The sequence below is a fragment of the Tachyglossus aculeatus genome, chromosome 18 (assembly GCF_015852505.1).
Source record: "Tachyglossus aculeatus isolate mTacAcu1 chromosome 18, mTacAcu1.pri, whole genome shotgun sequence".
NCBI lineage: Eukaryota > Metazoa > Chordata > Mammalia > Monotremata > Tachyglossidae > Tachyglossus > Tachyglossus aculeatus.
The window spans coordinates 8493240-8519488 of record NC_052083.1 but is presented as its reverse complement, the minus strand read 5'-3'; the positions used below and the strand labels follow the sequence as shown (position 1 = coordinate 8519488).

At 47.0% G+C, this 26249-nt stretch overlaps 1 protein-coding gene across 2 annotated transcripts in view; it reads right to left on the bottom strand.

Moving 5' to 3' along the window:
• ARHGAP39 (Rho GTPase activating protein 39) overlaps positions 1-26249 on the bottom strand; it is a 282235-nt gene that overhangs the window by 77718 nt on the left and 178268 nt on the right. For both annotated transcript variants that reach the window (XM_038760044.1, XM_038760045.1), the window contains exon 5: positions 12160-13570. In XM_038760044.1, coding sequence (XP_038615972.1) covers positions 12160-13570 — 1411 coding nt within the window. The remainder of the gene's footprint in view (positions 1-12159; positions 13571-26249) is intronic.

The window sequence follows — 26249 nt, the reverse complement described above, 5'->3', positions numbered from 1 at the left end:
AATATTTTTAAAACCCCCAATTATTGCATCTCCAAACAGCAAAGGAATACGTTTAGGGGCAGGAAGGTCGACTCGGACTCCGTTCAACCTGATTAACTTGTATCTCCCAAGACTGTGCGCCCACTGTTGGGTAGGGACCGTCTCTATATGTTGCCGACTTGTACTTCCCAAGCGCTTAGTACAGTGCTCTGCACACAGTAAGCGCTCAGTAAATACGATTGAATGAATGAATACATGTTTTGTCACCTATCTGCATGATTCGTTTTGTCTTCGGTCTCCCCCTTCTAGACCGTGAGCCCATTGTCGGGTAGGGACCGTCTCTATATGTTGCCGACTTGTACTTCCCAAGCGCTTAGTACAGTGCTCTGCACACAGTAAGCGCTCAATAAATACGATTGAATGAATGAATGATGATAATTATAGTAGTATCAGTACTCAGTAGTAGCAGTATCAGTAGTATAGTTCTCTCAGTATAGAGAAGCAGCGTGGCGCAGTGGGCTTTGGAGTCAGAGGTCATGGGTTCAAATCCCAGCTCCACCAATTGTCAGCTGTGTGACTTCGGGCAAGTCACTTCACTTCTCTGGGCCTCAGTTCCCTCATCTGGAAAATGGGGATGAAGACTGTGAGCCCCCCGTGGGACAACCTGATCACCTTGTAACCTCCCCAGTGCTTAGAACAGTGCTCTGCACATAGTAAGCGCTTAATAAATGTCATTATTATTATTAGTAGTAGTGATGTTTTTTTAAAAAAAGAACGTGACAACTTTCTCTTTTGGTTCCCCAAACCGGATCTCTTTTCACTCTCCCCCTTTTTCTACAAATTTACCTCTTCCAAGAAGCCTTCCCAGATGAATCTTTCATTCGATCGTATTAATAGAGCGCTTCCGGTGTGCAGAGCACTGTACTAAGCGCTTGAATCCTGGCCTGGCTCCGATCACTCCCATCTCCCTAGATTATTCTGTCTTGTCTTAGGAGTCGTTTCCGACCCAGAGCGACACCACGGACACATCTCTCCCAGAACTCCCCGCTCTCCATCTGCAATCGTTCCGGTAGTGGAGCCGTAGTTTCCTTGGGAAAAATCCGGAATTGGCCTCCTCCCGCGCGGTAAACTCGACTCCACCCTTGACCTTCTTCCATGTAGCTGCTGCCCAGCGTTGGTGAGTTTTGACCTGTAGCATCGTCATCATCATCAATCGTATCTATTGAGCGCTTACTACGTGCAGAGCACTGTACTAAGCGCTTGGGAAGTACAAATTGGCAACATATAGAGACAGTCCCTACCCAACAGTGGGCTGGCAGATTCCCTTCCACTCGCCGGCCATTATCCAAGCAAGGAATGGAATGAATAGGCCTCGGCTTGACTCTCCCTCCCTTAGCCGAGACTGGTAGAGGACTGGAATAATAATAATAATGGCATTTGTTAAGCGCTTTCGAGGACTGGAATAATAATAATGACATTGTTAAGCGCTTATGAGGACTGGAGTAATAATAATGGCATTTATTAAGCGCTTACTATGTGCAAAGCGCTGTTCTAAGCGCTGGGGGGATACCAGGTGATCAGGTTGTCCCACGTGGGGCTCACAGTCTTCATCCCCATTTTACAGATGAGGTAACTGAGGCCCAGAGAAGTGAAGTGACTTGCCCAAGGTCACCCGGCAGACAGGTGGTGTGAGAAGCAGCGTGGCTCAGTGGAAAGAGCACGGGCTTTGGAGTCGGAGGCCATGGGTTCGAATCCCGACTCCACCACATGTCTGCTGTGTGATCTTGGGGAAGTCACTTCACTTCTCTGGGCCTCAGTTACCTCATCTGTAAAATGGGGATTAAGACTGTGAGCCCCACATGGGACAACCTGATCACCCTCTATCCTCCCCAGTGCTTAGAACAGTGCTTTGCACATAGTAAGCGCTTAACAAATGCCAATTATTATTATTATTATTATTATTATTATTATTATTATTATTATGTGGCAAAGCTGGGATTCGAACCTATGATCTCTGACTCCAAAGCCCAGGCTCTTTCCACTGAGCCACGCCGCTTCTTAAATACGGCTGAATGAATGAATGTTCTCCCTCCTACTTCAGACTTCGAGCCCAGTGTGGGACGGGGACCGTGTCCGACCTAATAGCGCTTAGAACAGTGTTTGACACATAGTAAGTGCCCATGAAGGTTTGTTGGAAAAAGGCGGGGCGGGGCGGGTCAAATTTAAAATCCTGGCCCAATCTAGGGGTGATTATTTGGTAAAGAGGAAAGCAGAGCTTGCCCTTTTCTGACTTTTCCCTTCTCCTGCCCCCAAAAGCCGTACTTTAAAGGTACCTTTAGTTAGATTCTGCCACTTGTCAGCTGTGTGACTTTGGGCAAGTCACTTGACTTCTCTGTGCCTCACTTCCCTCATCTGTAAAATGGGGATGAAGGGTGTGAGCCCCCCCCGTGGGACAACCTGATCACCTTGTATCCTCCCCAGCGCTTCGAACAGTGCTTTGCACATAGTAAGCGCTTAATAAATGCCGTCATTATTATTATTATTAGCGACTATCTTAAAACAAACAAAGCAACCAGCAATATCAGTGGACCAGCTGCTTTCCTGAGACAGTAGCCAAAACACCTTGACTCTCCGTAGTGATTCATTCATTCGTTCGATCGTATTTATTGAGCGCTTACTGTGGGCAGAGCACTGTACTAAGCGCTTGGGAAGTACAATTCAGCAACAGAGACAGACAATCCCTGCCCACAACGGGCTCCCGGTCTAAAAGGGGGGAGGCAGACATCAAAACAAGTAAACAGGCATCAATGACATCAATATAAATAAATAGAATTATAGAGACATAAAGGGGGGAGACAGACAGCAAAACAAGTAAACAGGCATCAATAGCATCAATATAAATAAACAGAATTATAGAGACATAAAGGGGGGAAACAGACATCAAAACAAGTAAACGGGCATCAATAGCATCAATATAAATAAATAGAATTATAGAGACATACACGTCATTAATATAAATGAGTGGAATTATAAATACGTTAAGTGCTTTCTATGCGTCTAGCACTGATGATCCCACTACTCTCAAGTGAAACATGTCACAACTGCCAGACATCAGCTGTTTTTAATATCAGAACCCATCTGTATATATGTATATCACCTGTGTATATGTTTGTACATATTTATTACTCTATTTATTTATTTACTTATTTTACTTGTACATATCTATTCTACTTATTTTATTTTGTTAGTATGTTTGGTTTTGTTCTCTGTCTCCCCCTTTTAGACTGTGAGCCCACTGTTGGGTAGGGGCCGTCTCTATATGTTGCCAACTTGGACTTCCCAAGCGCTTAGTACAGTGCTCTGCACACAGTAAGCGCTCAATAAATACGACTGATTGATTGATTGATTGATTGATTTCAGACTAAGGACAGAAAAACTATCCCTGTGTCGATAAAGGAGCTTCACAGATTTATCTATTTATCTTTTTATTTCTCCCCCTTTTAGACTGTGAGCCCACTGTTGGGTAGGGACTGTCTCTATATGTTGCCAATTTGTACTTCCCAAGCGCTTAGTACAGTGCTCTGCACACAGTAAGTGCTCAATAAATACGACTGATGATGATGATGATCTATGCTAACACCCAGTAGTGGGAATTACTCAGGGCAGGAAAATCTGATTTGAAAACCAGGGAGGATGGCTCCTAAGCAAAATATCCACTCAAAAACTCTGACCTGATTCTGCCAATAGTTGTCAGGCCAAACCACCGCTACTGGATTTCCGCTTCGCTACGGACTGCATTATTGGGCCCAAAGTATTGAAATTCAGGGGATGGATGATTTAATTGCTATTTTCAGCGACACTTTCAGGTCCCCTAAGACTGTACGGGAATCTTAAAGGGAGCAGAGGGAATGAGAAACGTGGAAACGAAGAAGGGCGAAAAGAATTGAGGTTTCATTTGGAAAACCGCCTTAGGAGCAAACTAATAACTCTCTTCAAATCAACAGTGGGCTCACAGTCTAGAAGGGGGAGACAGAGAACAAAACAGAACATATTAACAAAATAAAATAAATAAAATCAACGAGGGTTATTTTAAGGAGGAGGCCGATCGGTTGCTTTTCATCTATGCTGAGGAAAGGATAAGATGAAATGGGCTAAAAGGTGGTCAGGCTGGAAATCAGAAGTCTCTGAATAAAATCTTCAAGGATGAAATGGAGTAGAAGCGAATAAAACGGATACGATTCCTAGGAATTTACGATCTAACACACCAGTGACGCAGATGGATGCATAAAAGGTCAACAAATGAAACAGGCTCATACGCTGAATAAACAATGAAATCAAGCTCGTGGTGGGCAGGGAATGTGTCTGTTCATTGTTTTATTGTACTCGCCCAAGCACTTAGTACAGTATTTGCACCCAATAAGAGCTCAATACACACGCTGAATTAATGAACATATTATCGTTCGGGACAAATTTGTCAGCGTTCTTTGCATGGAGAGAGTGATTCGTCTTCATACGACTGTCTTTTCTCCTGGTTTAAATTCATTCATTCAGTCGTATTCATTGAGCACTTACTGTGTGCACAGCATTGTACTAAGCGCTTAAATGAATGAAGGGAAAGGACATGAACCACTGGGGAGGGGATAAAGGAGGAGGGCTCCGGTGCAGTTAGAGAAGCAGCATGGCTCAGTGGAAAGAGCCCGGGCTTGGGAGCCGGAGGTCATGGGTTCTAATCCTGACTCTGCCACTTGTCAGCTGTGTGACTTTGGGCAAGTCACTTCACTTCTCTGGGCCTCAGTGACCTCGTCTGTAAAATGGGGATTAAGACTGTGAGCCCCACGAGGGACAACCTGATCACCTTTCAGGTGACAGGTAGGAATCAGTCCAAGGGGTAGCTGAAGTTTCTTTCTCAGGAGGCCAGCAATATGACGGCACTACCCGCTGCTTCATGTAATTAGGACTAAGGTATTCCCCACTGACCTGAAAACTCGTGTCTAGAAAATTTCACTACCCCAAGCACCCTCGGTATTTAACACTCGTTAGCAGACACAACAGCACCTGTATATGTGTATATGTGCTTGCATATATTTATTACTCTATTTATTTTATTTGTACATATTCTACTTTATTTTGTTAATATGTTTTGTTCTCTGTCTCCCCCTTCTAGACTGTGAGCCCACTGTTGGGTAGGGACAGTCTCTGTATGTTGCCGACTTGCACTTCCCAAGCGCTTAGTACAGTGCTCTGCACACAGTAAGCGCTCAATAAATACGATTGAATGAATGAAGTGAACGCACAGGCAAATGCATCATTTGGGGCTACCTTCCTGCCCGGGACACGGAGAGAGAGGCAGATTTTCAGCAATGAAGATGAACTAGGAGTTCAGAAGTCACTGATGGCTTCATAAATCGAAATTTTCCCCTCTGAATTCTCCGTTCACATTTCTTTTTTCTTTCTTCCAGTCCAAATTGCCCCCCACATTCCAGAGGATGGAAAACAGGGCCACGTGGGCATGGTCACCAGGAGGGGTGACGGCCCCCCGTGACAGGATGAGTTCTCCTTGGGGAAAGAGGAGATGGACTGGCCGTCAAAAGCCTTTTCTTTTAAACCACTTAAAGACATTCAGGAGGTCTTCAAATTGTAGAGAAGCAGCGTGGCTCGGTGGAAAGAGCCCGGGCTTTGGAGTCAGAGGTCCTGGGTTCAAATCCCAGCTCTACCAATCCATTCATTCATTCATTCAATCGTATTTATTTTGCGCTTACTGAGTGCAGAGCTCTGTACTAAGCGCTTGGGAAGTACAAGTTGGCAACATATAGAGACGGTCCCTACGCAACAGTGCGCTCACAGTCTAGAAGGGGGAGGCAGAGAACAAAACAAAACGTATTAACAAAATAAAATAAATAGAATAAATATGTACAAGTAAAATAAATAAATAAATAGATGGTCAATTGCCAGCTGGGTGACTTTGGGCAAGTTAATTCACTTCTCTGGGCCTCAGTTCCCTGTAAAATGGGGATTAAGACTGTGAGCCCCCCGTGGGACAACCTGATCACCTTGTATCCTCCCCAGCGCTTAGGACAGTGTTTTGCACATAGTAAGTGCTTAATAGATGCTATCATCATTATTATTATTATTAAAAGGACCTCATTGGAAGGAGATTAAAAGAGCACAGTAGAAAGATGACCCTGAGAAATGGCGTTTAAAGTGGAAGGAACCTCGGATACGCCAGTTTTCAAAAAGCAAAGGTAACAAAAGATGAATCCCTTCAACCTGGGTCAAGAGAAAGAGCGTGGCCTAGTGCAAAGAGCCTGGGCTTTGGAGTCAGAGGTCATGGGTTCAAATCCCGGCTCTGCCAACTGTTAGCCGTGTGACTTTGGGCAAGTCAATTTACTTCTCTGGGCCACAGTTCCCTCATCTGTAAAATGGGTATTAAGACTGTGAGCCCCCCGTGGGACAACCTGATCACCTTGTATCCTCCCCAGCACTTAGGACAGTGCTTTGCACATAGTAAATGCTTAATAAATGCTATCATTATTATTATTATAATTATTAAGAGGACGTCATTAGAATGAGATTAAAAGACCACAATAGAAAGATGATCCTAAGAAACGGCGTTAAAAGTGGAAGGAACTTCGGGTACGCCAGTTTTCCAAAAGCAAAGGTAACAAAAGATGAATCCCTTCAGCCTGGGCCAAGAGAAACAGCGTGGCCTAGTGGAAAGAGCCCGGGCTTTGGAGTCAGAGGTCATGGGTTCGAATCCCCGCTCCGCCAATTGTCAGCTGGGTGACTTTGGGCCAGTCACTTCACTTCTCTGGGCCTCAGTCACCTCATCTGGAAAATGGGGATTAAGGCTGTGAGAGAAATGGACGGTCGACCTTTCTGCCCCTAAACATATTCCTTTGCTGTTTGGAGATGCAGTATTTGGGGGTTCTAAAAATATTTTCTTTCTCCAGCCCTTATAAGGTTGGGTCCCCGGTAACCACATTGTCTCTTTCCTTCCAAATAAAACCTCCACGGGTGAAGATGATTATAGCCTTTACATTTTTAGTTCAATTCAGTCCTTAGTTCTGTTATGCTACACCATTACCAGCTCTGAGTTTCACGAGTTACCACACAGCTTATTTCCCTTGGGGGGCGAGAAGGGCCCGGGCTGAAATGTTCCATAGTTTCAGGGAAAATCTGCTTTCATCATCATCATCATCATCATCAATCGTATTTATTGAGCGCTTACTATGTGCAGAGCACTGTACTAAGCGCTTGGGAAGTACAAATTGGATAATTCAATAACTAAGGTTTGGTAAGTATCAGTGTGGTGGGAAGACGCCACGTGGGTAAACAAACTACTGCTTTTCATATGAAGCAACGGTATGGAATAATAATAATGATGATGGCATTTGTTAAGCACTTACTACGTGCAAAGCGCTGTTCTAAGCGCTGGGGAGGATACAAGGTGATCAGGTTGTCCCACATTCTTCATCCCCATTTTACAGATGAGGGAACTGAAGCCCAGAGAACTGAAGTGACTTGCCCAAAGTCACACAGCTGACAACTGGCGGAGCCGGGATTTGAACCCATGACCTCTGACTCCAAAGCCCGGGCTCTTTCCATTGAGCCACGCCGTCACTGTCGCTTTCATTCATTCATTCATTCAATCGTATTTATTGAGCGCTTACTGTGTGCAGAGCACTGTACTAAGCGCTTGGTAAGTACAAGTCGGTAACATATAGAGACGGTCCCTACCCGGCAGCGGGCTCACAGTCTAGAAGGGGGTTATATATGGCTCAATGCATTTTTGCTAGTTAGACTCTGTCCAATTTGGCATCTGTAATCGTCTTCACAATTACATTCAATAATGAAGAGTTGCAGAAAAATAAGTTTGGCAATCCATCAAGAAATTTAGTACTTCAACATTCCTATTATTTTTACTATTATTGCTACAGTCTTACTATCAAGTGCTTAGTACAGTGCTCTGCACACAGTAAGCGCTCGATAAATACGACTGAATCAATCAATCAATCAATCAATCGTATTTATTGAGCGCTTACTGTGTGCAGAGCACTGTACTAAGCGCTTGGGAAGTACAAGTTGGCAACATATTAGAGACAGTTCCTACCCAACAGTGGGCTCACAGTCTAAAAGGGGGAGACAGAGAACAAAACCAAACATACTAACAAAATAAAATAAATAGAATAGATATGTACAAGTAAAATAAATAAATAAATAGAGTAATAAATATGTACAAACATATATACATATATACAGATGCTGTGGGGAAGGGAAGGAGGTAAGATGGGGGATGGAGAGGGGGACGAGGGGGAGAGGAAGGAAGGGGCTCAGTCTGGGAAGGCCTCCTGGAGGAGGTGAGCTCTCAGTAGGGCCTTGAAGGGAGGAAGAGAGCTAGCTTGGCGGATGGGCAGAGGGAGGGCATTAGATGGCTCTTCTTAGAGCCATGTGGATGGCTCTAAGAATAAATCTTCCTGGGAGCGATGACTTGAATAATGAGAAGATTATTTCAACTCAAATTCAACCCCAAAGGGCCTGAAGGTCACGCCCTAGAAAACATTCAGTGCAAGCCTGTTTCTCTGAGAGAGGAAGAGACGAGTCTAAATGGCAGAGAGGCTGAAAGAACTTGTGCTCTCCCAAGTGCTTAGTACAGGGCTCTGTACACAGTAAGAGCTCAATAAATATGACTGAATGAATGAACTCCCCTTTAGAGCATGACAAACAGTCAGGTAGAGAGAATGGGAAACAGACGAAGAGAGGGAACAGGAAGGAAAATATTATCAGTATAATCCACTAGGAAAAAGGATAATCTGGCTAACCAAATATTTAAAAAATGAAAGGTTTAATAGGCACCTGATTTATGAAAAAGCATATAAGAACATGACATTAAAATCCTTGTGGTACTTTTGTATAACATCAACATCCTCTCTGATCCCAAGGACAGCGGTTCGACTGCTACCACTCTTATTTCCGAGTGACTGTTTCTGTTGCTTCCACTATTAGTTCTTTTCCTTTCACGCCTGACCTTCCCAACTCTAGATGGTGAATTCCCTGCATACCTGAGATCTTTCTGAATTCATTCAGTCGTATTTACTGAGCGCTTAACTGTGTGCAGAGCACTGTACTAAGCGCTTGGGAAGTCCAAGTTGGCAACATATAGAGAAGGTCCCTACCCGACAGTGGGCTCACAGTCTAGAAGGGGGAGACAGACAACAAAACAACACATATTAACAAAATAAAATAAATAGAATAGTAAATATATCCAAGTAAAAAAGAGTAATCAATCTGTACAAACATATATTCATTCATTCGTTCAATCGTATTTATTGGGCGCTTACTGTGTGCAGAGCACTGGACTAAGCGCTTGGGAAGTACAAGTTGGCAACATAGAGAGACGGTCCCTACCTGACAGCGGGCTCACAGTCTAGAAGGGGGAGACAGACAACAAAACAAAACATATAAACAAAATAAAATAAATAGAATAAATATGTACAAATAAAATAGAGTAATAAATACGTACAAACATATATACATATATACTTCTCCATCCCCCCCTCCACCCGCCCCCACCTTACCTCCTTCCCTTCCCCACAGCACCTGTATATATGTATATATGTTTGTACGGATTTATTACTCTATTTATTTTACTTGTACATATCTATTCTATTTATTTTATTTTGTTAATATGTTTTGTTTGGTTGTGTTCTCTGTCTCCCCCTTCTAGACCGTGAGCCCACTGTTGGGTAGGGGCCGTCTCTGTGTGTTGCCGACTCGTACTTCCCAAGCGCTTAGTCCAGTGCTCTGCACACGGAAAGCGCTCAATAAATATGATTGATTGATTGATTAAATGAATGAATGAATGAACCAACGCCATAAAAAAACCCAACACCCGGAGGACCGTACAACAGGTAGAACCCCAAATTCCTGGGCGGATCCTCCGCCTTCCTTCTGGGGTGAGACAGGATTGGAGGCATCATCGACTTATTCTAGTCAAGTTATTTTGTTTATTTTGTTAATGATGCGCATTATAGCTATAATTCAATTTGTTCTGATGATTCTGACACCTGTCTACATGTTCTGTATCGTTGTCTTTCTCCCCCTTCTAGACTGTGAGCCCGCTGTTGGGTAGGGACCGTCTCTAGATGTTGCCGACTTGGACTTCCCAAGCGCTTAGTCCAGTGCTCTGCACGCAGTAAGCGCTCAATAAATACGATTAAATGAATGACTTTAATACCTTGAAATAATACTCACTACACTAATACTCACTACACCTGAGCCCAAAAGCAACGCTCCTGAACTGAAAGAAGTTTCGCTCGCCGAAAATCTGCCGGCTATTTTACATTCAGCAGTGTGCACTGAAGCAGATATTTTTAATCGGGTTCTTTCCCGGGATGGTGGGATTGAAAAAGTACATTTTGATTGATCTGGAGACACAGGGCTGTTTCTTGCTTCTGATATGGGTAAGTCCGATGCCCTTCTCCTGTCAGTTAATGGACGGGCTAGCCGCTGAAATCCACTGGAGTGTGAAATCAAGAAATGGCCTATTTCTTCCCTATTGATGGGACTGAGCCGGGGAATCAGCAGCCGGGACAATAGATCACGGTTACCTTGACTGTCTCAAATGGTCTATGCGGGAGGAACGGAGTACAGAGCCCGAAAGGGTGCCGAGGAAAGGAAAACGGAAAACAGGAGAGAAGAGATCACTGCGGCAGATGCAAATTTTACCCATCGGTTGTATTTATTGAGCACTTTATTGTGTCCGGAGCACTGTTCTAAGCACTTAGGAGGGAGTACCTGTAACATAATTGGTTGACATGTTCCCTGCTCATGATACAGTCTTGAGGGGGAGAGAGACAATAATCTGTAGAAATTATGGATATGGACTAAAGAGCTGTGGGGATGAGGGAGGAATTGGAGAGAAGCAGCGTAGCTCAGTGGAAAGAGCCCGGGCTTTGGAGTCAGAGGTCATGGGTTCGAATCCCGGCTCCGCCACTTGTCCGCTGCGTGACTTTGGGCAAGTCACTTAACTTCTCTGTGCCTCAGTTCCCTCATCTGTAAAATGGGGATTAAGACTGTGAGCCCCCTGTGGGACAACCTGATTGCCCTGTAACCTCCCCAGCGCTTAGAACAGTGCTTTGCACATAGTAAGCGCTTAAAAATGCTATCATTATTATTATTATTAAGTGGAAATCCAAGTGCAAGGCTGACGCAGAAGGGGGTGGGAGAAGAGGAAATGAGGGCTTAGGGAAGAGCTTCTCGGGGGTGCAGGGGGGATCCACTGTTACATAACTTTCAGGTTTTGTTCTCTGTCTCTCCCTTTTAGATTGTGAGCCCACTGCTGGGTAGGGATCGTCTATGTTGCCAACTTGGACTTCCCAAGCGCTTAGTCCAGTGCTCCGCACACAGTAAGCGCTCAATAAATACGATTGATTGATCGATTTTATAGCCGTATTTGGTGATGGTATTTAGGCCCGCCTTTCATCAGCCAGGTCTGCCAGGCCCGAGCGGGACAACCTGATCACCTTGTAACCTCCCCAGCGCGTAGAGCGGTGCTTAGCACAGAGCAAGCCCTCAATAAATGCCATTATTATTATCACTTCGGGAATTGAAATTGAAGTGGAACGGTGAACTTTTGGTTACAGCCAACTTCAAGCGGTAACGGTTAAGTTTCCAGTATCATTTGAATGAGCTACTGATATAGTTGCAACGGGGAAGTGTCGGATTCAGAGCCGCGTGGTATTTATTTTATTTGTACGTATTTATTCTATTTGTTTTATTCTGTTAATATGTTTTGCTTCGTTGTCTGTCTCCCCCTTCTAGACTGTGAGCCCGCTGTCGGGTAGGGGCTGTCTCTATATGTTGCCAACTTGGACTTCCCAAGCGCTTAGTCCAGTGCTCTGCACACAGTCAGCGCTCAATAAAGACGACTGATTGATTGATTGATTCTCTTCCGGTGACCGTCTGATGCACTGACCGGTCCGGATAATAATAATAATAATGGCTTTTGTTAAGCGCTTACTATGTGCACAGCACTGTTCTAAGCGCCGATCCCACCCGGGAGCGGTGAAGACGTCCAGCGACTCCGGGCTGAGCGGAAAGAGTCGGCCAGGTGTTCCCACCCCCTCCCACGGCCTCGGGAGCTCCTCGCCCGCCCCCCGGAAAAGCCCCTCGGCGCCTTACCTGAGACGGATGCAGGTAGGGCTCCGGAGACGCCAGGTTGGTCTGGACGGAGACGCTCTTCTCCAGCAGGATCTGCGGGAATCCCAGCTTCTCGAAGGTATTCCTCTTCCAGTGCTTGCTCTCCTGCTGGGCCAAGGCCTCGTCTTCGCTGAAGGCCCGGACCACGGGGCCGGGCATCGGCAGGGGCAGGGCGCCGTCGCTTTCGTAGCCCGAGCCGTCCTTCTGGGAATCCCAGCTGCTCCGCTGCTTCATGTGGTAGTGGGCCTGCTGGGCCTCCCAGGCCAGCCGGGCCTGGGCCAGGAAGGGCTCGGGGAAGCCGCGGACCATCTCCGCCTCAATGGCCCGGCTCTCCGTGCGGCTCATCGGGGGCCGGCTCGGGCCGGCCGGGGGCCGCTCGTCGGCCCCGAGCTGCTCGCCGAGCAGGTCTCGCTCCCCCGAGCCGTCGGTGGACGAGGCGTTGGGGTCCTGGGACAGGGAGGGCTTCCTGCTTTTCCTTTTCCTGGTGCCGGGGGAGTAGCCCGTCGAAGACCCGCTGTCCTGCTGGCTGGCCCAGGACATGGAGTCGTCCGCGTGCGAGAGCGGGCCGCCGGGCGGAGCGGGCCGGAAATCCGGGCCCTCCATGCTGCTGTAGTCGCCCGACTTGATCTCCAGGCGCTGGTCCCGGACGAGGCAGGGGCTGTGCTGCATGGAGTAGGAGCCCCCGACGGGATTCGGGGAGTACCTGTGCCGCAGGCCCGTTCTGAGCTTGGGACTGGAGCCGGACTGCTCCACGTAGACCAGCTGCCTGACGTACTCCTTCCCCGCCGGGCTGTACTCCAGGCTCATGAACCGGTCGGGGCATTTCTGTTTGGTGAGCACCAGCTGCTGGTAAGGGGAGTTGGAGGCCTGCTTGGGGGACTGCAGGAACGGGTGGGGCTTGCGGAGGGGCGACTTCTGCGGGGAGCCGGCCGGGAAGTTCCCACCGCCCTCGAACTGCATGTCCACGGGCGGCTCGTCGTAGATGGGGGCCTGGTACTCCACGGGGGGCTCCTCGTAGAGGGGCGGCTCGTAGGCGTAGCGGGGCGACGAGGGCTGGGACTCGCTCGACGCTTTCCGGGGCTGGGCCTGCAGCGGGGAGCAGAAGGCGTCCCCGCGGCCCAGCAGCGGGGAGCAGCTGCCCGCGGGCTCCGCCCGCTTCAAGAAGGGCGACGGTTTCCTCTCGGGAAAGAAGACGGAGCCGTTGTCCGGCTCGGAGGCGAAGGTCTGCAGGCTGGGGGACTGCTGGCCGCCCGAGGGCCTCCGCGACCGGGGGCCCGGCTGGCCGTCGGCCGGGTAGCCGTTCCCCTGGTGCAGGAGGAAGCTCGGCTCCCGGTCGGTCACCTTGATCAGCATTCGCTCCTTGGTCCCCGTGTTCCACCGCAGCGACGAGGTCCTGGGGAAGGGGGGAGAGAGACACCAACGGATTTACCTTCGGGACGGGAAGCTTCGCTTGAGCCCCTGCTCTGCAGAAGCAACACCGAGGCCTCTTAGCGGAAGCCTGTCTCGGACACCTGAATCAGGGGCAACTCGGCAAGGAGAACGCTCATTTCCTTTCCTTGTGCTGCCTGAGCGCTGACGACCTGATGATAACAATAATAATAATGGCATTTATTAAGCGCTTACTATGTGCAAAGCACTCGAGAGGTTACAAGGTGATCGGGTTGTCCCACGGGGGGCTCACAGTCTGTGAGCCCACTGTTGGGTAGGGACTGTCTCTATATGTTGCCTATTTGTACTTCCCAAGCGCTTAGTACAGTGCTCTGCACATAGTAAGCGCTCAATAAATACGATTGATGATGATGATGATGATCAGAAGAGCCGCACTCTGAGAGCCCCCGAAGGACAGAGACCGTATCTAATTGCCCCCAGTGCTTAGTGATGATAATCAATCAATCGTATTTATTGAGCGCTTACTGAGTGCAGAGCACTGTACTAAGCGCTTGGGAAGCACAAGTTGGCAACACATAGAGACAGTCCCTACCCAACAGTGGGCTCACAGTCTAAAAGATAATAATAATGGCACTTATTAAGTCTAGACTAATTCATTTCTAGACTGAGAGCCCGTTGCTGGGTAGGGACCGTCTCTCTATGTTGCCAACTTGGACTTCCCAAGCGCTTAGTCCAGTGCTCTGCCCACAGTAAGCGCTCAATAAATACGATTGAATGAATTTATTAAGCGCTTACTATGCGCAAAACACTGTTCGAAGCACTGGGGAGGTTACAAGGTGATCAGGTGGCCCCATGGGGGGCTCACAGTCTTCATCCCCATTTTCCAGGTGAGGGAACTGAGGCCCAGAGAAGTGACTCGCCCGAAGTCACACAGCTAACAAGTGGCGGAGCCGGGATTTGAACTCATGACCTCTGACTCCAAAGCCCGGGCTCTTTCCACTGAGCCATGCTGCTTCATTCATTCCATCGTATTTATTGAGTGCTTACTGTGTGCAGAGCACTGGACTAAGCGCTTGGGAAGTCCAAGTTGGCAACATATAGAGACAGTCCCTACCCGACAGCGGGCTCACAGTCTGCTTCTCCTTCAGAGCTCAGAGTACAGAGCTCTGTGTACAGTAAGCGCTTAATAAACACTATAAACGGCTACACGGCCGACGGAAAACTGTTGGATCAATCCCCTCTACCTCTCTAACGTCTTCAAGCAGTGGAGCGTTCCCAAGGGAGGGAGAGGAGGAGTGGGAAGGCCCAGAGGGTACAACTCAGATTCCTGTATTTTCCAATCCCCTCAACTATGGACAAGGGGCAACAGAGTCCCTTCAAGGCCCTACTGAGAGCTCACCTCCTCCAGGAGGCCTTCCCAGACTGAGCCCCCTCCTTCCTCTCCTCCTCCTTCCCCTCCCCACAGCACCTGTATATATGTACGTATGTTTGTACGGATTTATTACTCTATTTATTTTATTTTGTTAATATGTTTTGTTTTCTGTCTCCCCCTTCTAGACTGCGAGCCCGCTGTTGGGTAGGAACCGTCTCCAGATGTTGCCCACTTGGACTTCCCAGGCGCTTAGTCCAGTGCTCTGCACACAGTAAGCGCTCAATAAATACGATTGAATGAATGAATGAATGAATGGGCTGAAAACCCAGGCTAGAGAGTTCCAGCTTTGATCCTAGCTGGGATTGAGTCCCGGTCAAAGAGAAAGTAGGGCTTATGCTGGCTACCAGGGTCCGCTCTTGGGCACGTGTGGTTGCCCCCATGGGCTGCTGGAAATTGTGGTCCTATTGGCCCAGAAGACTACAACTCCTATAATAATAATAATAATAATAATAATAATGGCATTTATTAAGCGCTTACTGTGTGCCAAGCACTGTTCTAAGCGCTGGGGAGGTTACAAGGTGATCAGGTTGTCCCACAGGGGGCTCACAGGCTTCATCCCCATTTTACAGATGACGGAATTGAGGCACAGAGAAGTGAATTGCCCAAGTCACACAGCTAAGTGGCCGAGCCGGGATTTGAACCCATGACCTCAGACACCAAAGCCCGTGCCCTTTCCACTGAGCCATGCTGCTTCTCTATACACTCTCTATACACTCCTGTACATATGTATATATGTTTGTACGGATTTATTACTCTATTTATTTATTTTACTCGTACATGTCTATTCTATTCATTTTATTTTGTTAATATGTTTGGTTTTGTTCTCTGTCTCCCCCTTCTAGACTGTGAGCCCACTGTTGGGTAGGGACCGCCTCTCTATGTTACCAACTTGGACTTCCCAAGCGTTTAGTACAGTGCTCTGCACACAGTAAGTGCTCAATAAATACGATTGATTGATTGATTGATTACAACCCAAGCGCCTAATATCACAGGAAAGTGAGATTTGCACCACTTGGGATTTGGCCCGGGCTCATTTCCACCGGCGGCTTCCTCCGCCCCGAAATTAGGAGACTCTTTCGGGGTGGAGAGGTCTTCAAGCCTACTTCAAACCTAGAGAAGCAGCGTGGCCCAGTGCAAAGAGCCCGGGCTTTGGAGTCAGAGGTCGTGGGTTCGAATTCCGGCTTCATCAATTGTCAGCTGTGTGACTCTGGGCAAGTCACTTCACTTCTCTGGCCCTTAGTTCCCTCATCTGGAAAATGGGGATTAAGATTGTGAGCCCCCCGTGGGACAGCCTGATCGCCTTGTATCCCCCCAGTGCTTAGAGCAGTGCTTTGCACATAGTACGTGCTTAACAAATACCGTCATTATTATTACTTACAGAGATTTAACTTTGAGCCGACCCAATCTCCTGTCCCTGGGACACCTCCAAGTCCTCACTGTGCACTCACCATGAGACTGCTTCTCAGTCGGTCAGTCGCATTTACTGAGCGCTTACTGCACAGCGCTGTACTAAGTGCTTGGGAGACTACAATAAAACAATATAACGGACACATTCCCTGCCTGCAGCGAGCTTACAATTCGGGGGGGGGGGGGGTCAAAGCCAAGGGAGGGTGTACAGGACCCCATCTCGGCTGAGGTCACGGCAGGGTCTGGAGAACCTCCCCCAGCCCCACTCCCCACCCGAGTTCTGACCTCCTCTCCCGCGTCTGGCACGATTCCCGTCACCTCCACCCCACCGCACGACTCTGGGATATTGTTCTTGTTTGTGGGAAGGTGGAGAAGATGGAAGTTAAAGGGGGAAAGGAAAGAATCACGGATGGGTGGTTTGAGCTCGGACTGGAAAACTTGAGGAAACACCATCCTCGTTTCACATAGCCACCACAGTGCTCTTCATTCGGTCAATCGTATTTATTAAGCATTTACTGTGTGCAGGACACTGCACTAAGCTCTTGGGAAAGAACAATGCAACAATAAACAGGGACAAATCCTGCCCACAACAAGCTTACAGTCTAGAGGCGGGGAAGACAGACTTCAATACATCTACCCAATTCCTGGACCCCGCTGGAAAATCCCTAATGGGTATGGCTGGTCAACTCGGCGGGGCTCAATGGAAAGAGCCCGGGCTTGGGCGTCAGAGGTCATGGGTTCAAATCCTGGCTCCACCAATTGCCGGCTGTGTGACTTTGGGCAAGTCACTTGACTTCTCTGTGCCTCAGTTACCTCATCTGTAACATGGGGATTAAGACTGTGAGCCCCACGTGGGCCAATCTCATCACCTTGCATCCTCCCCAGTGCTTAGAACAGTACTTTGCACATAGTAAGCACTTAACAAATGCCATCATCATTATTATTATTATTATCTCTCATCCATCCTGAAGAACAGAAGCAACAGAATGCATTCCTAATTAAGCTCCTGCAATACATGGGGGCCAAGAAACCAAAGTAGGAATGTGTCTGTTTATTGTTATATTCACTGTACTCTCCCAAGTGTTTAGTATAGTGCTTTGCACGCAGCAAGCGTTCAATAAATAAGACTGAATGAATGAATGAAAGCAGGGAATAGCACTGCAAACGGGTCTTTAATTTGGCTGGCACTCCTTTTTTCACTGCAGAAACAGAAATGGATACAAGAAGAGATTCCCAAGAAAAGCATACCACCACCAACACACTAGAATACCTCCTGCTCCAATAAGTTTGAAATTCTTTGGAAGACGGTCAGCATTTTTACCAATTAAACAGAGAAACTGCCCTGCCATTTTCCCTTTAAATACCTTTAGAGAGAACATCCAGTTGGCCAAAAGAAATTTAAAAGATCGGCAGGGAACAGAGGTCTTTCTGGCAACCTTTGCCCCTCCAAGTCTAGCAGCATGGAGCAATGCAAATCGTCAGGTTTTTCTTTGTTTCCGCAAAGAGTTTTGGACCGTTCTCTCCAGCTCTCATTAAAATTCCTGGTCAGAGGAATTTCAGAGCTCCTAATGAGCAACTTAAAAGAGGGGAAGCAATAGAAAGTCTAGCGGTAGAAGTTTTAAAATGACTCTCTTCCTCCCTTCAAGGCCCTACTGAGAGCTCACCTCCTCCAGGAGGCCTTCCCACACTGAGCCCCCTCCTTCCTCTCCCCCTCCTCCCCTCTCCATCCCCCCACCTTACCTCCTTCCCTTCCCCACATCACCTGTATATATGTATATATGCTTGTACATATTTATTACTCTATTTATTTTACTTGTACATATCTATTCTATTTATTTTATTTTGTTAATATGTTTGGTTTTGTTCTCTGTCTCCCCCTTCTAGACTGTGAGCCCACTGTTGGGTAGGGACCGTCTCTATATGTTGCCAACTTGTACTTCCCAAGCGCTTAGTGCAGTGCTCTGCACACAGTAAGCACTCAATAAATACGATTGATTGATTGATTGATTGATTGATTGATTGACTCCACTGGCCTGCTCCTTCCAGCCCCCAAATCCATCTGGAGGGAAGAGCCGCCCGGATTGTGGCTTGGCCCCTCATTTAGGTAGTCGGTCCTCTTGGCCAGGAGCAAAATGAGGCACACAGATGATGATGATGATGGCATTTATTAAGCACTTACTATGTGCAAAGCACTGTTCAGATTGCCTCAAGGGGTTCTCCATCCCCTTTCCCTACTGGCAAGCCCACATTCCTGGCCCGTCTCAGGAACAGCCAACACAGAGCATCCCGCCTGACTTCTAGTTCTAGTTAAGGGTCACTCTCCTTAGTGGTCCTTAGTACGAAACTGAAGAGAAGACACATTTCTCCCTTTTCCCCCACCCGCCTCAGACTTTTACAGAGAGAGGTGGATCAGATTGGAACACCATGGCTAACTCTGGGTTAGATGGAGCCAAACACATTTAAAGTCTGCACTAGGAATTTGAGCGGCATTTCAAATTGGCCTCTGAAATAGGGTTGAACAAAACAGAGGTGTCACCCTGGTTAATTTCACCTTTTCAGACTCCAATAGGGTTTGACGGTTATTTGAATCAGGGAGAGTCCTTAGTCTACAGCAGCTTTCCTTAAAAAAAAAAGACAAACCTCTTTGGGTACATCTCATCTCATCGTCTTCATCGGGAACGGTATTAAGTGTTTACTGCATGCACGGTACTGCGCTAAGCGCTTGGGAGAGTACAATATGACAGAGTTGGTAGACACGTTCCCTGCCCACAGTGAGCTTATGTTTCACACAGCAACAGTTCCCATTATAACCAGAAAGTTAGAGTCAAGTTCAGTACGGCTTTCGTCATCTCGATCTATCAATCAATCTGTTACAGCCAGAAAGTTAGAGTCAAGCTCAGTACGGCTTTCGTCGTCTCGATCTATCAAATGGTTATAGCCAGAAAGTTAGAGTCAAGCTCAGTACGGCTTTCGTCGTCTCGATCTATCAATCGATTATAGCCAGAAAGTTAGAGTCAAGCTCAGTACGGCTTTCGTCGTCTCGATCGATCAATGAATCGGTTACAGCCAGAAAGTTAGAGTCAAGCTCAGTACGGCTTTCGTCGTCTCGATCTATCAATCGGTTATAGCCAGAAAGAGTCAAGCTCAGTACGGATTTCGTCGTCTCAATCTATCAATCAGTTATTGCCAGAAAGTTAGAGTCAAGCTCAGTACGGCTTTCGTCGTCTCGATCTATCAATCGGTTATTGCCAGAAAGTTAGAGTCAAGCTCAGTACGGCTTTCATCATCTCGATCTATCAATCGGATATAGCCAGAAAGTTAGAGTCAGGCTCAGTATGGCTTTCGTCGTCTCGATCTATCAATCGGTTATAGCCAGAATGTTAGAGTCAAGCCCAGTATGGCTTTCGTCGTCTCGATCTATCAATCGGTTATCAATCAATCAATCAATCAATCAATCGTATTTATTGAGTGCTTACTGTGTGCAGAGCACTGTACTAAGTGCTTGGGAAGTACAAGTTGGCAACATATAGAGACAGTCCCTACCCAACAGTGGGCTCACAGTCTAAAAGGGGGAGACAGAGAACAAAACCAAACATACTAACAAAATAAAATAAATAGAATAGATATGTGCAAGTAAAATAAATAAATAAATACATAGAGCAATAAATATGTACAAACATATATACATATATATATGGCTATAGCCAGAAAGTTAGAGTCAGGCTCAGTACGGCTTTCGTCGTTTCCATCTATCAATCGGTTATAGCCAGAAAGTTAGAGTCAAGCTCAGTATGGCTTTCGTCGTCTCGATCTATCAGTCGATTATAGCCAGAAAGTTAGAGTCAAGCTCAGTACGGCTTTCGTCGTCTCGATCTATCAGTTGGTTATAACCAGAAAGTTAGAGTCAAGCTCAGTACGGCTTTCGTCGCCTCCATCTATCAATCGGTTATAACCAGAAAGTTAGAGTCAAGCTCAGTACGGCTTTCGTCGCCTCCATCTATCAATCGGTTATAGCCAGAAAGTTAGAGTCAAGCTCAGTATGGCTTTCGTCGTCTCGACCTATCAATCGGTTATAGCCAGAAAGTTAGAGTCAAGCTCAGTACAGCTTTCGTCGTCTCGATCTATCAATCGGTTATAACCAGAAAGTTAGAGTCAAGCTCAGTACGGCTTTCGTCGCCTCCATCTATCAATCGGTTATAGCCAGAAAGTTAGAGTCAAGCTCAGTATGGCTTTCGTCGTCTCGACCTATCAATCGGTTATAGCCAGAAAGTTAGAGTCAAGCTCAGTACAGCTTTCGTCGTCTCGATCTATCAATTGGTTATAGCCAGAAAGTTAGAGTCAAGCTCAGTACGGCTTTCGTCGTCTCCATCTATCAATCAGTTATAGCCAGAAAGTTAGAGTCAAACTCAGTACGGCCTTCGTCGCCTCGATCTATCAATCGATCGGTGGTATTTGAGGGTTTACTGTGGGCAGAGCACTGAACTGAACGTCATCAAAAAACGATTCAAATGTCTCAAGAAGGCAGTAACACACAACTTGCCCCTCCTCTCCCTCCTGCACAACTGAATTATTCTGACTGATTTTCAAAAGGCTCCAGTTCACGCTTCCAAATGCACCGCCAGACAAACATCCAACAAACGCCAGCAAACTCAAAGCAAGAAGAGAGAAAAGGCAACAGACCTGAGATCAACCCCTTCCATCTACATCCGCAGAAAAGCCCCATTTCCTTTTCGATCTCCTCAGAGGACATTAGTGACAATGGGAAAAAATCTACCCCCGCAGGAGCATCGGGAGCCGAAAGAAGCCGACAGCCCTCTTCGGTGGGATTTTATTCAAAGGCGTCACTGCCGGGAAACATTTCTCTTTTCCGAGCTGGTGTTTGTGCGCTCGCTAATTACGGTATTGTGGGGCCCGCTGTTCAGGCTCAGTTTCTGTTACTATTCTAAACCTCGGCTTTTCGGGGCCTTGCAGAATGGCACCGTTTTAAAACACATCCGCCACATAACCAGCATAGCCCGGTGCTGTGGTTAGCACAGGAGTAATTAACTGAAGTGGTTTTTTCCCCCCTCTGCACTCTCCTCTTCGCGGCTGGGCCTCTGCTGTGACGCTGCCCTGCCACTAGTGTTCTAATAATAATAACAAATTGCCAATTTGTACTTCCCAAGTGCTTAGTACAGTGCTCTGCACACAGTAAGTGCTCAATGAATACGATTGAATGAATGAATGAATAATAATGGCATTTATTAAGCGCTTACTCCGTGCCAAGCACTGTTCTAAGCGCTGGGGGGGGTTACAAAGTGATCAGGTTGTCCCACGAAGGGCTCACGGTCTTAATCCCCATTTTACAGATGAGGGAACAGAGGCCCAGAGAAGTGAAGTCCCCCAGCTGACAACTGGCGGAGCCGGGATTTAGTAATAATAATAATAATGTTGGCATTTGTTAAGCGCTTACTATGGGCAAAGCACTGTTCTAAGCGCTGGGGGGGATACAAAGTGATCAGGTTGTCCCACAGAGAGCTCACAGGCTTCATCCCCATTTTACAGATGAGGTAACTGAGGCTCAGAGAAGTGACTTGCCCAAAGTCACACAGCAGACATGTGGCGGAGCTGGGATTCGAACCCATGACCTCTGACTCCCAAGCCCGGGCTCTTTCCACGGAGCCACGGTGCTTCTCTAGGATGACGGTCGCCTGCTCCGTTCCCGGGAGAGGAGCCGGAAAAGCGATCTACCCCGCTGGAGATGGGGCTGTCCTGTCGTGGTACAGGACGTGGCATCTGCATGGGTTCGAATCCCGACTCCACCACAACTGCTGTGTGACCTTGGGCAAGTCACTTAACTTCTTTGAGCCTTAGTAACCTCATCTGTAAAATGGGGATTAAGACTGTGAGCCCCACGGGGGACAACTTGATCACCTTGTAACCACCCCCAGTGCTTAGAACAGTGCTTTGCACAGAGTAAGCGCTTAATAAATGCCATTATTATTATTATTATTATTATTATTATTATCTGCAACCAGGGGCTGGGGTGAAGAACAAGTTCTCTCGGAGCCTGTCTCCCTTCTCCGGAGAGCCCGTGCTGTCTAGACAACAGACCCTCACGATGATGAGTCTTCTAGACTGTGAGCCCACTGTTGGGTAGGGACCGTCTCTATATGTTGCCAACTTGGACTTCCCAAGCGCTTAGTACAGTGCTCTGCACACAGTAAGCACTCAATAAATATGATTGACTGATTGATTGATGAGGATCTCACCTGACCTCACACCAGAAACGGAGCCGCATTTTTCCCATGAAACAGGGAACTGCCCGGAGCCAGGGCTCCAAGGCCTACAAGTAATAATAGTAATAATAATAATAATGATGGCATTTGTTAAGCGCTTACTATGCTGCACATAGTAAGCGCTTAATAAATGCCATCATTATTATTATTATTACATGCAAAGCACTGTTCTAAGAGCTGTGGGGGGGAATACATGGTGATCAGGTTGTCCCACGTGGGGCTCACAGTCTTCATCCCCATTTTACAGATACGGTAACTGAGGCTCCAAGAAGTGACTTGCCCAAGGTCACACAGCAGACATGTGGCGGAGTCGGCATTCGAACCCATGACCTCTGACTCCAAAGCCCGCGCTCTTTCCACTGAGCCACGCTGGGCGACCATCTCACCAATCTTGGTTCCTCTTTTCCTCTTTAGAGAAGCAGCGTGGCTCAGTGGAAAGAGCCCGGGCTTTGGAGTCAGCGGTCATGGGTTCAAATCCCAACTCTGCCAATTGTCAGCTGTGGGACTTTGGGCAAGTCACTTCACTTCTCTGGGCCTCAGTTCCCTCATCTGGAAAATGGGGATTAAGCCTGTGAGCCCCCCGTGGGACAGCCTGATCACCTTGTAACCTCCCCAGCGCTTAGAACAGAGCTTTGCACATAGTAAGCGCTTAACAAATGCCATTAAAAAAACAAACAAACAAAAAAACCGATGCCAGTGTCGGGGTCAGAATTACTGTATTCTACAAAATGCCCGGGGTTACATGAGATGACGCCAGTTCCAGCGCTATAGAAACAACAAGACTTTACTCAAAAGCCAACAAGTTTTCCACCAATATATCATCATCAATTGTATTTACTGAGTGCTTACTATGTGCAGAGCACTGTACTAAGCGCTTGGGAAGTACAAATTGGCAACATATAGAGACAGTCCCTACCCAACAGTGGGCTCACAGTCTAGAAGGGGGAGACAGAGAACAAAACCAAACATACTAACAAAATAAAATAAATAGAATAGATATGTACAAGTAAAATAAATAAATAAATAAATAAATAGAGTAATAAATATGTACAAACATATATACATATATACAGGTGCTGTGGGGAAGGGAAGGAGGTAAGATGGGGGGATGGAGAGGGGGACGAGGGGGAGAGGAAGGAAGGGGCTTATATATGACCACTAAACATTAGCTCTGTGAACCCTTTATCAGAAGCTAAACCAAGCAGACAATAGTGACAATAATAATCATAATTACGGTATTTAAGCACTCACTGTACTAAGCTCTGGGGTAGATACAGGAAAATTGGGTAGTGGTATTTGTTAAGCACTTACTCTAGAGAAGCAGTGTGGCTCAGTGGAAAGAGCACGGCCTTTGGAGTCAGAGGTCATGGGTTCAAATCCCGGCTCCACCAACTGTCAGCTGTGTGACTTTGGGCAAGTCACTTAACGTGGGTCAACCTGATCACCTTGTAACCTCCCCATCACTATAAAATAGTGCCTTGCACATAGTAAGCGCTTAATAAATGCCATTATTATTATTATTATTATTATTATTATTATTTTACAGATTAGAGGATAAAAGAGAAAAGCCAGGTGCTCACCAGTTTTTCATCCCGGTCAGACTTTGGGCTGGGCCCAATCACTCTTGCCTCCAGCCGGGAAATCCTGTGAATTTGAGGGACCTGTCTGCCTCACCGGGCCGTTCACCCAGATGACCGGAGATCACCTTGTAACCTCCCCATCACTTCAAATAGTGCCTTGCACATAGTAAGCGCTTAATAAATGCTATTATTATTATTATTATTATTTTACAGTCTAGAGGATAAAAGAGAAAAGCCAGGTGCTCACCAGTTTTTCATCCCGGTCAGACTTTGGGCTGGGCCCAATCACTCTTGCCTCCAGCCGGGAAATCCTGTGAATTTGAGGGACCTGTCTGCCTCACCGGGCCGTTCACCCAGACAACCAGAGATCACCTTGCAACCTCCCCATCATTTCAAATAGTGCCTTGCACATAGTAAGCACTTAATAAATGCTATTATTATTATTATTATTATTATTATTATTATTTTACAGTATAGAGGATAAAAGAGCAAAACCAGGTGCTCACCAGTTTTTCATCCCGATCAGACTTTGGGCTGGGCCCAATCACTCTTGCCTCCAGCCGGGAAATCCCGTGAATTTGAGGGACCTGTCTGCCTCACCGGGCCGTTCACCCAGACGACCGGAGATCGCCTTGTAACCTCCCCCTCACTTCAAATAGTGCCTTGCACATAGTAAGCGCTTAATAAATGCCATTATTATTATTATTATTATTCTTTTACAGTCTAGAGGATAAAAGAGAAAAGCCAGGTGCTCACCAGTTTTTCATCCCGGTCAGACTTTGGGCTGGGCCCAATCACTCTTGCCTCCAGCTGGGAAATCCCATGAATTTGAGGGACCTGTCTGCCTTACCGGGCCGTTCACCCAGACAACCGGAGATCACCTTGCACATAGTGCCTTGCACATAGTAAGCGCTTAATAAATGCCATAATTATTATTATTATTATTATTATTTTACAGTCTAGAGGATACAAGAGAAAAGCCCGGTGCTCACCAGTTTTTCATCCCGGTCAGACTTTGGGCTGGGCCCAATCACTCTTGCCTCCAGCCGGGAAATCCTGTGAATTTGCGGGACCTGTCTGCCTCACCGGGCCGTTCAACCAGACGACCGGAGGAGCTCAGCCCAGAATGAAGAGGAAGTCCATGTTAAGGTCACGTCTGTGCGGCTGCATCCTCTGCGGCACTTTCTAACCTGCACCCTGGCTGTTTGCCGTGCAAAACCGCAGCACCCCTAATTGCAGCCCAGCCCGCACACGATCTGGGGCCGCAGAAAAACGGGATAAGCCTGTTAATTCTGGTGGCCCAAAGTCCGTTTGGTTTTCCGTCGACACACACGGAGTTTGGCGACCTGGCCAGTTTAGCCTGTGTCTACCCCGTCCTCACGTATAAACCGTCATTAAACGTTGGAGGCCAGCAACCTGCAAGGAGGCTAACTGGGAACTGGATTTTGATTCTTTCAGTCATAAAATTAAAACTCACTTTTTTATTAACGCTACATCAGATGGTCATGACCCAACTAAAGCTATGCTTTATTTTGAGACGAAGGAGGCAAAATTGCAAGTCGGTCTTATTTATTGAGCACTTACTACGAGCAGGGCACTGTATTCTGGACTGTGAGCCCACTGTTGGGTAGGGACTGTCTCTATATAATAATAATAATAATAATAATAATAATAATAATAATGGCATTTATTAAGCGCTTACTATGTGCCCAGCATGTCCTAAGCGCTGGGGAGGTTACAAGGTGATCAGGTTGTCCCACGGGGGGCTCACAGTCTTCATCCCCATTTTACAGATGAGGGAACTGAGGCACAGAGACTTGCCCAAAGTCACATAGCTGACAATCGGTGGAGCCGAGATTCGAACCCCTGACCTCTGACTCCAAAGCCCGGGCTCTTTCCAACTTGTTGCCAACTTGTACTTCCCAAGCGCTTAGTACAGTGCTCTGCACATAGTAAGCACTCAATAAATACGATTGATTGATTGAT